This window comes from Triticum aestivum, chromosome 3D (assembly GCF_018294505.1).
Source record: "Triticum aestivum cultivar Chinese Spring chromosome 3D, IWGSC CS RefSeq v2.1, whole genome shotgun sequence".
Taxonomy (NCBI): Eukaryota; Viridiplantae; Streptophyta; class Magnoliopsida; order Poales; family Poaceae; genus Triticum; species Triticum aestivum.
Window position 1 is genome coordinate 279,360,146 of NC_057802.1, and position 12,391 is coordinate 279,372,536.

Sequence of the window (12,391 nt, forward strand, 5' to 3'; positions counted from 1 at the left end):
GTTATGTTTGTTTTTATGTTACTTGTACTATAATCTTTGTAATATGAAAGAGACATATTACATAAGAAAATACGATGTGACTGTATCGGGTCGTATAGCGAGGGGGAAAACGAAATATGGAATTATTGTCTGGGGCCAGGTGGGCCAGGGCGCTCGAATCTGTATGCAGCAGCAACGTCCGTGATATGAGCTGTGGATGGAACGCGAAAGGAAATGCCGTTGTCGTTGCAACCTCTGCTCCTATATATGCGCACACCGGCCGGGCAATTATCTTAACAAATCAAGTGGACGAGTAATCGGGGCCGTGCGTTCTTGTCGGCACAAGTTATATATGCGCAGATCCACCACGCGGCGCGCACGTGTAGGTCTCTTGGCTCTTGCTCCCGCCGCCATCCATCCTGGCTATTCCCAAAACTGATCTCATGTGCTGGCCCTGGCATGTCCGCGACCCCGTGGCACCCGCCGGAAACGGCGGAGTCCTCCTCGGGCTTGTCGTCCTCCTCGTCCTATCCCCCGGCGGCAGCAGCTCAGCATCCGGCGTGCTCCGCGTGCAAGCACCAGCGCCGAAAGTGCACGCCGGGGTGCCCGCTTGCGCCCTACTTCCCCGCGGACAAGCCCGGGAGCTTCCGCAACTCCCACCGCCTCTTCGGCATCAAAAACATACTCCGGTTCCTGACGAGAGCCGGCCCGGAGAAGCGGGACGATTGCATGAAATCCATACTGTACGAGGCCGACGCCCGTGCTTCCGATCCGGTGCTCGGCACGTACGGCCTCTTACAGAGTCACCAGCGAGAGCTTGCCTTGGCGACGGCCGAACTCGTGGCCTTAAAGGAGCAGCTGGAGTTGCACGGGCACGCCGCGCAGCACCGCTCGGCGCCGGACGCTCTGGGCTTCCTCTCGCCGGTCCAGCCGTGGATGCCGCAGCCGCCGTCGATGTATCCGATACAGGAGGGGCAGCAGCAGCCGATCTACGGTAGCTACGTACTAGCTGGTGCTGCGAAGGTCGACGAGGACGCGACAATCGGCGTGAAGCTTGACGAGGACGATGTGATGCCAATGCAACATGATGATCATGCCGAGGGCTGTACAACACACTACGGTAGATTAGAGCCGTCATCGTCATCGAGCTACCGGTCTTCGGATACTTCGCCTCGCGGACTTCTGAACCGTCGCGCTTTAGGTTTAAAGTACAATCCTGGTTAATTTTCATTTTTATAGACAGATAGGCTGAGAGTTAGTAATCGTGTTGGCTTACATGGAAAAATAAAATAAAATGGAAAATGGAAAAAATGACAGAAAAAAGTAATTGTTTCCGGGAACAAAATTTCCCAAATTTGTCATTGGATTCATTTAGGATATATAGGGCGGCCTTGTGAACTATATATATTCTGCTGCATCTACAAAATGCGGTTGTTTTCAATTTACATGGAAATAGACCGTGTTGGTTTCAAGATAGTTATACATTTTGTGTACTTTAGTATTGTGATGATGTGATGTTGATTCATTCACGTCGGATGACAGGAGAAGTAGATGCATTTACTGATTGCTTGTTATACATATTTTTCTTGGCCTGCTTATTTTGGCTCCATTTTCTGGACTCTGGTAGCTTTTCGAAAGCATTCATTTGCTTCAGAAATTTAATAAAACTATTAATTACAGTATTGTTTTCTGGGTGGCAGTAGCGGTGGCCGTAGGGAACTACTCCCCCGTTCCTAAATATAAGTCTTTGTAGGGATTTCACTATAGACCACATACGGATGTATATAGATGATTTTAAAGTGTGGGTTCACTCATTTTGCTCCGTATGTAGTCTATAGTGAAATCTCTACAAAGACTTATATTTAAAAACAGAGGGAGTATTAAGTTGAGCGTAATATGCATCTTCTGACACCCTTTGTAGTTTAATTTCTTCAACACTCGTAGATTTACTCAATTTGTTGATGGCGTATAGCACCCATCCACTTGATTACTGTTTTAGCGTTGTTTAATTCAACCAAAAAAATAACTGTTGCATTTCAATGGGGCTTTCTCTTTATAGAGAGGGCATGTCCTTGCATGTTTCCTCGTGGATGAGCAGTTTAAGATTATAGCAAAAAACCCGTGCATTGCAATGAAAAAAAATACCACATGCCTCGAATCCAATAATCAAGCTGAAGACTCCAATAGGTCCACGTCCTTTATTTTAACATGGCATTGCCAAATGAAGCTATGCATTGCAACATTAGAGAAAAAACAACGCACACCCCTAACTCAATAACAATGACTCCAATATGTCCACGTGCATCCCATTTGTGTTGCGGCTTATGTTCCTTCCAACCTTCGCTGACGGCGACCTCTGTGCTCACACAACCACAACGCGTTCGAATGTGATCAATCCAAAGGTGTGTGTCTCTCTCTTCGCATAAGATGAGAAATCTATTTTCTATTTTTTCTGCGAGATTTTACCGAGGCGTGCATGCAAGGTAATAGATGGTTTCTTTCATGTCGGATGAGGTGTTGATTTTCAATTCAGATCTACACCGACACGAAAGAAAGACATATTGTGCACTATTGATTAAGATTGCGCCCCAAATGGCATTTTAAATATGTCTAACAAGTAAAACAACATCATGTTTAGATTCTACACATTTTTCTAATTAATTTCCAAATATAACATGTCAAAATCGAAGCTAGGGTTTAAAATATATGAATATATTTAAAAACCAATTAATCTGCCCATGTACTTGCAGGTTTATTAAACGAAATATCAAGGTTTTTTGTGCAAAAAGCGTAATGTTTTCTGGTGTCACTTAAAGTGGGACTGCGAGTCGATTAACCGAAAGTCCATGGGGGTTTTGACAAAAAGCGAAAGTATTTTCCAGATTCACTTAAAAGAGGACTGCGGGTTGATTTCTGGAAATTGCAAGGGGTTTTTCACAAAATGACGCCACGACGACCGGGTAGAAGCCTTTCGTACTTTATTAGTAGATATATATGTTTTGGAATGTGCGTGGTCTCAACAACGACGCCAAGTGCGTCGTTGTCCGCACTGTGATTTACTCGCGATAGTGTGTCTCTAACCAACCCTATCACTGACGTGGATCACGTCTCGGCCATAGTTTCCACCACATCGGGTTCCTCCCCATGGTGGATCGCCAACGTTTATGGGGCCGCAGAATGACCTCGACAAGCCGTCCTTCCTCACGGAGCTTCATGACCTTCATATCATCATGTCCAGACCGTGGCTGCTTAGCAACAATTTTAACATGATTGCCTCGTGCATATAAGAACAACAGGCCCCTCAATCATTGCTCAATGAATCGCTTCCGACGCTTCATCTCTAAATGTACTCTTCGTGATATCTACCATCAGGCAGGAGATACATGTGGTCTAACGAGCAAGAAAGCTTAACCCTTGTGGGCAACGACGACATTCTATGCACCCCCTCCTGATCGACAACATATCCGAGCCAGCTCATGCGATGTATGGCCTCTGCCACATCGGACCATTGCCCTTCATGTTCTCTTACTACAGATTAGGTCGAATAGTGGACTAATCTGTTGTAGTTTTTGATGTTGCTCTTACATGGCATATTTTATTGTTGGTGTAGTTCCCAGCAACACTAGAGGTCTTGATGCAAAGGTGTGAGGAAGTAGGGAAGGGGAGTGAAAGAAGGAAGGCACTATTGGAGAAGTAGGACCGCAAATGCATGGAGCTCGAAATATCACTGCTATCTTCTCACGTGTATGTCCACAGCCGCGTTGCTTTTCTGCTGGTTTTATTCTTTTTTGTTGATTTCGATTCTGAGAACTAACTATGTATCAATTCATTCCACCATGAAATTAAATTTATAAATTTCAGAAAAGAAACTAATCTGTGGTTAGTTCATTAGATCATGAACTACTAGGATGTTGAGGGATAAGAGGCATCCTGAATAAAAAGATGTTGCTTAATTGTTTTATATGTTGAGTCTTAGAAAGAAATGAATACTGTGATGACTCCATGGAATTGTTCCATTGTTTGTATTGTCCATATGCTTTTGATATGTACTTTAATACATAGTAGAAACTTGTAATGCTGGACATATGCCCTAGATGCAATAAATTTGTATTATTACATTTTTGTATTCATAATTAAAGAGTATATATTTTATGGTATAACTGCTATCATTCTGGAACACACGATTCAGTGGAAAACTCATATGCACGGGTGGAATGATACACGGTTAAATAAAAGATTCGTAATCTTGCCTCTGGGCCTAGCTCAAGTGATGTTGGTGATCACATTTTCTGGATCTTAGGATATCGTTAAGTGTTAAATGATAGTCCTAAAACAACATTGAGATTATGACGTTAGAAGAACGATCATATTGAATCGACCCAAATTTGTCTGTTATGAATTGAATAATATCGTCTATAATCAATTGTAATAATACAGAGTGTTTACGTGTGATTTTGCTCCTTAGACCATGAGAGCATCGTAGTCACTTCTTACCGTAAGGTGAGCTTTGGGGTTGCTCAAACGTCATTTGTAACACGATGACCATAATGACAACTTAAGGGTTCATTGGAAAGTTTGACAAGGGACTAGATAGCTCAAGAGTGGGATTTTCTCCTCCGATGATGGAGAGATATTCTTACGGCCTTCTTGGTGTGATGGCATCCACCATTGTCTGGCCAGACACAGGTGACTACATCATGGGGATGCTGTTGGGGAACGTAGTAATTTCAAAATTTTCCTACGCACATGCAAGCCCATGGTGATGCATAGCAACGAGAGGGGAGAGTGTGTCCACGTACCCTCGTAGACCGAAAGCGGAAGCGTTAGCACAACACGATTGATGTAGTCGTACGTCTTCACGATCCGACCGATCAAGTACCGAACGCACAGCACCTCCGAGTTCAACACACGTTCAACTCGATGGCGTCCCTCGAACTCCGATCCAGCCGAGCTTTGAGGGAGAGTTCCGTCAGCACGACGGCGTGGTGACGATGATGATGTTCTACCGACGCAGGGCTTCGCCTAAGCACCGCTACGGTATGACCGAGGTGGATTATGGTGGAGGGGGGCACCGCACACGGCTAAGAGATCCAAGGGATCAATTGTTGTGTCTCTAGGGGGTGCCTCCCTCCCCGTATATAAAGGAGTGGAGGAGAGGGAGGGGGCTGGCCACCCTTGGCGCGCCCCATGAGGAGTCCTACTCCCACCGGGAGTAGGACTCCCCCCTTCCATGTTGGAGTAGGAGAGGAGAGGGAAGGAGAGAGAGGGGGGAAAGGAAAGGGGGGGGAGCGCCGCCCCCCTCCTTGTCCAATTCGGACTTGAGGGGGGGGCGCGACTGCCCCTTGGCCGCCTCTCCTCTTCCACCACTTGGGCCCATGAGGCCCAATAACCTCCCGGGGGTTCCGGTAACCCCCCGGTACTCCGGTATATATCCGATAACCCCTGGAACCATTTCGTTGTCCGAATAGAGTCGTCCAATATATCAATCTTCATGTCTCGACCATTTCGAGGCTCCTCGTCATGTCCGTGATCACATCCGGGACTCCGAACTACCTTCGGTACATCAAAACACATAAACTCATAATACAACCGTCATCGAACTTTAAGCGTGCGGACCCTACGGGTTCGAGAACTATGTAGACATGACCGAGACACGTCTCCGGTCAATAACCAATAGCGGAACCTAGATGCTCATATTGGCTCCCACATATTCTACGAAGATCTTTATCGGTCAAACCGCATAACAACATACGTTGTTCCCTTTGTCATCGGTATGTTACTTGCCCGAGATTTGATCGTCGGTATCTCAATACCTAGTTCAATCTCGTTACCGGCAAGTCTCTTTACTCGTTCTGTAATACATCATCCCGCAACTAACTCATTAGTTGCAATGCTTGCAAGGCTTATAGTGATGTGCATTACCGAGTGGGCCCAGAGATACCTCTCCGACAATCGGAGTGACAAATCCAAACTCGAAATACGCCAACCCAACAAGTACCTTCGGAGACACCTGTAGAGCACCTTTATAATCACCCAGTTACGTTGTGACATTTGGTAACACACAAAGTGTTCCTCCGGTAAACGGGAGTTGCATAATCTCATAGTCATAGGAACATGTATAAGTCATGAAGAAAGCAATAACAACATACTAAACGATCAAGTGCTAAGCTAACGGAATGGGTCAAGTCAATCACATCATTATCCTAATGATGTGATCCTGTTAATCAAATGACAACTCATGTCTATGGTTAGGAAACATAACCATCTTTGATTAACGAGCTAGTCAAGTAGAGGCATACTAGTGACACTCTGTTTGTCTATGTATTCACACATGTATTATGTTTCCGATTAATACAATTCTAGCATGAATAATAAATATTTATCATGATATAAGGAAATAAATAACTTTATTATTGCCTCTAGGGCATATTTCCTTCAGTCTCCCACTTGCACTAGAGTTAATAATCTAGATTACACAGTAATGATTCTAACACCCATGGAGTCTTGGTGCTGATCATGTTTTGCTCGTGGAAGAGGCTTAGTCAACGGGTCTGCAACATTCAGATCCGTATGTATCTTGCAAATCTCTATGTCTCCCACCTGGACTTGATCCCGAATGGAGTTGAAGCGTCTCTTGATGTGCTTGGTTCTTTTGTGAAATCTGGATTCCTTTGCCAAAGCAATTGCACGAGTATTGTCACAAAAGATTTTCATTGGACCCGATGCACTAGGTATGACACCTAGATCGGATATGAACTCCTTCATCCAGACTCCTTCATTTGCTGCTTCCGAAGCAGCTATGTACTCCGCTTCACATGTAGATCCCGCTACGACGCTTTGTTTAGAACTGCACCAACTGACAGCTCCACCGTTCAATATAAACACGTATCTGGTTTGCGATTTAGAATCGTCCGGATCAGTGTCAAAGCCTGCATCGACGTAACCATTTACGACGAGCTCTTTGTCACCTCCATAAACGAGAAACATATCCTTAGTCCTTCTCAAGTATTTCAGGATGTTCTTGACCGCCGTCCAGTGATCCACTCCTGGATTACTTTGGTACCTCCCTGCTAAACTAATAGCAAGGCACACATCAGGTCTGGTACACAGCATTGCATACATGATAGAGCCTATGGCTGAAGCATCGGGAACATCTTTCATTTTCTCTCTATCTTCTGCAGTGGTCGGGCATTGAGTCTTACTCAACTTCACACCTTGTAACACAGGCAAGAACCCTTTCTTTGCTTGATCCATTTTGAACTTCTTCAAAACTTTGTCAAGGTATGTGCTTTGTGAAAGTCCTATTAAGCGACTTGATCTATCTCTATAGATCTTGATGCCCAATATATAAGCAGCTTCACCGAGGTCCTTCATTGAAAAACTCTTATTCAAATATCCCCTTATGCTATCCAGAAATTCTATATCATTTTCGATCAACAATATGTCATCCACATATAATATCAGAAATTTTACAGAGCTCCCACTCACTTTCTTGTAAATACAGGCTTCTCCAAAAGTCTGTATAAAACCATATGCTTTGATCACACTATCAAAACGTTTATTCCAACTCCGAGAGGCTTGCACCAGTCCATAAATGGATCGCTGGAGCTTGCACACTTTGTTAGCTCCCTTTGGATCGACAAAACCTTCCGGTTGCATCATATACAACTCTTCTTCCAGAAATCCATTCAGGAATGCAGTTTTGACATCCATTTGCCAAATTTCATAATCATAAAATGCGGTAATTGCTAACATGATTCGAACAGACTTAAGCATCGCTACGGGTGAGAAAGTCTCATCGTAGTCAACCCCTTGAACTTGTCGAAAACCTTTTGCAACATGTCGAGCTTTATAGACAATAACATTACCATCAGCGTCAGTCTTCTTCTTGAAGATCCATTTATTCTCGATGGTCTGCTGATCATCGGGCAAGTCAACCAAAGTCCACACTTTGTTCTCATACATGGATCCCACCTCAGATTTCATGGCCTCAAGCCATTTTGCGGAATCTGGGCTCACCATCGCTTCTTCATAGTTTGTAGGTTCATCATGGTCTAGTAACATAACCTCTAGAACAGGATTACCGTACCACTCTGGTGCGGATCTTACTCTGGTTGACCTACGAGGTTCAGTAACAACTTGATCTGAAGTTTCATGATCATCATCATTAACTTCCTCATTAATTGGTATAGACGACACAGGAACCTGTTTCTGTGATGAACTACTTTCCAATAAGGGAGCAGGTACAGTTACCTCACCAAGTTCTACTTTCCTCCCACTCACTTCTTTCGAGAGAAACTCCTTCTCTAGAAAGGATCCATTCTTTGCAACAAATGTCTTGCCTTCGGATCTGTGATAGAAGGTGTACCCAACAGTTTCCTTTGGGTATCCTGTGAAGACACATTTCTCCGATTTGGGTTCGAGCTTATCAGGTTGAAGTTTTTTCACATAAGCATCGCAGCCCCAAACTTTAAGAAACGACAACTTTGGTTTCTTGCCAAACCACAGTTCATAAGGCGTCGTCTCAACGGATTTTGATGGTGCCCTATTTAACGTGAATGCGGCCGTCTCTAAAGCATAACCCCAAAACGATAGCGGTAAATCAGTAAGAGACATCATAGATCGCACCATATCTAGTAAAGTATGATTACGACGTTCAGACATACCATTACGCTGTGGTGTTCCGGGTGGCGTGAGTTGCAAAACTATTCCGCATTGTTTCAAATGTAGACCAAACTCGTAACTCAAATATTCTCCTCCACGATCAGATCGTAGAAACTTTATTTTCTTGTTACGATGATTTTCAACTTCACTCTGAAATTCTTTGAACTTTTCAAATGTTTCAGATTTATGTTTCATTAAGTAGATATACCCATATCTGCTTAAATCATCTGTGAAAGTGAGAAAATAACGATACCCACCACGAGCCTAAACATTCATTGGACCACATACATCAGCATGTATGATCTCCAATAAATCAGTTGCTCGCTCCATAGTTCCAGAGAACGGCGTTTTAGTCATCTTGCCCATGAGGCATGGTTCGCAAGTACCAAGTGATTCATAATCAAGTGATTCCAAAAGTCCATCAGTATGGAGTTTCTTCATGCGCTTTACACCAATATGACCCAAACGGCAGTGCCACAAATAAGTTGCACTATCATTATCAACTCTGCATCTTTTGGCTTCAACATTATGAATATGTGTATCACTACTATCGAGATTCAAAAAAATAGACCACTCTTCAAGGGTGCATGACCATAAAAGATATTACTCATATAAATAGAACACCCATTATTCTCTGATTTAAATGAATAACCGTCTCGCATCAAACAAGATCCAGATATAATGTTCATGCTCAACGCTGGCACCAAATAACAATTATTTAGGTCTAATACTAATCCCGATGTAGAGGTAGCGTGCCGAAGGCGATCACATCGACTTTGGAACCGTTTCCCATGCGCATCGTCACCTCGTCCTTAGCCAGTGTCCTCTTAATCCGTAGTACCTGTTTCGAGTTGCAAATATTAGCAATAGAACCAATATCAAATACCCAGGTGCTACTGCGAGCTCTGGTAAGGTACACATCAATAACATGTATATCACATATACCTTTGTTCACCTTGCCATCCTTCTTATCCGCCAAATACTTGGGGCAGTTCCGCTTCCAGTGACCAGTCTGCTTGCAGTAGAAGCACTCACTCTCAGGCTTAGGTCCAGACTTGGGTTTCTTCTCTTGAGCAGCAACTTGTTGGCTGTTCTTCTTGAAGTCCCCCTTCTTCTTCCCTTTGCCCTTTTTCTTGAAACTGGTGGTCTTATTGACCATCAACACTTGATGCTCCTACTTGATTTCTACCTCCGCAGCCTTTAGCATTGCGAAGAGCTCGGGAATCGTCTTATCCATCCCTTGCATGTTATAGTTCATCACGAAGCTCTTGTAGCTTGGTGGCAGTGATTGAAGAATTCTGTCAATGATGCTATCATCCAGAAGATTAACTCCTAGTTGAATCAAGTGATTGTTATACCCAAACATTCTGAGTATATGCTCACTGACAGAACTATTCTCCTCCATCTTGCAGCTGTAGAACTTATTGGAGACTTCATATCTCTCAATCCGGGCATTTGCTTGAAATATTAACTTCAACTCCTGGAACATCTCCTATGCTCCATGACATTCAAAACGTCGTTGAAGTCCCGGTTCTAAGCCGTAAAGCATGGCACACTGAACTATCGAGTAGTCATCAGCTTTGCTCTGCCAGACGTTCATAACATCTGGTGTTGCTCCTGCAGCAGGTTTGGCACCTAGCGGTGCTTCCACGACGTAATTCTTCTGTGCAGCAATGAGGATAATCCTCAAGTTACGGACCCAGTCCATGTAATTGCTACCATCATCTTTCAACTTTGCTTTCTCAAGGAACGCATTAAAATTGAACGAAACAATAGCACGAGCCATCTATCTACAACAAACATAGACATGCAAAATACTATCAGGTACTAAGTTCATGATAAATTTAAGTTCAATTAATCATATTACTTAAGAACTCCGACTTAGATAGACATCCCTCTAATCATCTAAGTGATCACGTGATCCAAATCAACTAAACCATAACCGATCATCACGTGAAATGGAGTAGTTTTCAATGGTGAACATCACTATGTTGATCATATCTACTATATGATTCACGCTCGACCTTTTGGTCTCAGTGTTCCGAGGCCATATCTGCATATGCTAGGCTCGTCAAGTTTAACCTGAGTATTCTGCGTGTGCAAAACTGGCTTGCACCCGTTGTAGATGGACGTAGAGCTTATCACACCCGATCATCACGTGGTGTCTGGGCACGACGAACTTTGGCAACGGTGCATACTCAGGGAGAACACTTTTATCTTGAAATTTAGTGAGAGATCATCTTATAATGCTACCGTCAATCAAAGCAAAATAAGATGCATAAAAGATAAACATCACATGCAATCAATATAAGTGATATGATATGGCCATCATCATCTTGTGCTTGTGATCTCCATCTTCGAAGCACCGTCATGATCACCATAGTCACTGGCGGGACACCTTGATCTCCATCGTAGCATCGTTGTCGTCTCGCCAACTATTGCTTCTACGACTATCGCTACCGCTTAGTGATAAAGTAAAACATTACAGGGCGATTGCATTGCATACAATAAAGCGACAACCATATGGCTCCTGCCAGTTGCCGATAACTCGGTTACAAAACATGATAATCTCATACAATAAAATATAGCATCATGCCTTGACCATATCACATCACAATATGCCCTGCAAAAACAAGTTAGACGTCCTCTACTTTGTTGTTGCAAGTTTTACGTGGCTGCTACGGGCTGAGCAAGAACCGTTCTTACCTACGCATCAAAACCACAACGATAGTTTGTCAAGTTAGTGCTGTTTTAACCTTCTCAAGGACCGGGTGTAGCCACACTCGGTTCAACTAAAGTTGGAGAAACTGACACCCGCCAGCCACCTGTGTGCAAAGCACGTCGGTAGAACCAGTCTCGCGTAAGCGTATGCGTAATGTCGGTCTGGGCCGCTTCACCCAACAATACCGCCGAACCAAAGTGTGACATGCTAGTAAGAAGTATGACTTGTATCGCCCACAACTCACTTGTGTTCTACTCGTGCATATAACATCAATGCATAAAACCTGGCTCGGATGCCACTGTTGGGGAACGTAGTAATTTCAAAATTTTCCTACGCACACGCAAGACCATGGTGATGCATAGCAACGAGAGGGGAGAGTGTGTCCACGTACCCTCGTAGACCGAAAGCGGAAGCGTTAGCACAACGCGGTTGATGTAGTCGTACGTCTTCACGATCCGACCGATCAAGTACCAAACGCACGGCACCTCCGAGTTCAGCACACGTTCAACTCGATGACGTCCCTCGAACTCCGATCCAGCCGAGCTTTGAGGGAGAGTTCCGTCACCACGACGGTGTGGTGACGATGATGATGTTCTACCGACGCAGGGCTTCGCCTAAGCACCGCTACAATATGACCGAGGTGGATTATGGTGGAGGGGGGCACCGCACACGGCTAAGAGATCCAAGGATCAATTGTTGTGTCTCTAGGGGGTGCCTCCCTCCCCGTATATAAAGGAGTGGAGGAGGGGGAGGGGGACGGCCACCCTTGGCGCGCCACATGAGGAGTCCTACTCCCACCGGGAGTAGGACCCCCCCTTCCATGTTGGAGTAGGAGAGGAGAGGGAAGGAGAGAGGGGGGAAAGGAAAGGGGGGGGGGGCGCCGCCCCCCTCCTTGTCCAATTCGGACTTGGGGGGGGGGCTGCCCCTTGGCCGCCTCTCCTCTTCCACCACTTGGGCCCATGAGGCCCAATAACCTTCGGGGGGGGGGGGTTCCGGTAACCCCCCGGTACTCCGGTATATATCCGA

General features: G+C 44.7%; 1 protein-coding gene across 1 annotated transcript; it reads left to right on the forward strand.

Moving 5' to 3' along the window:
- The first annotated feature begins 332 nt into the window (after positions 1-332).
- On the forward strand, positions 333-1,490 carry LOC123074511 (protein LATERAL ORGAN BOUNDARIES-like). The gene has a single exon (XM_044497332.1). It carries the CDS (start codon positions 439-441, stop codon positions 1,201-1,203), a length of 765 nt encoding a protein of 254 aa, XP_044353267.1. The 5' UTR covers positions 333-438; the 3' UTR covers positions 1,204-1,490.
- The last annotated feature ends 10,901 nt before the right edge of the window (positions 1,491-12,391 follow it).

Excerpts from the sequence above, each read along its gene's own strand:
- LOC123074511 (XM_044497332.1), top strand. The coding sequence starts at position 439 with ATGTCCGCGACCCCGTGGCACCCGCCGGAAACGGCGGAGTCCTCCTCG.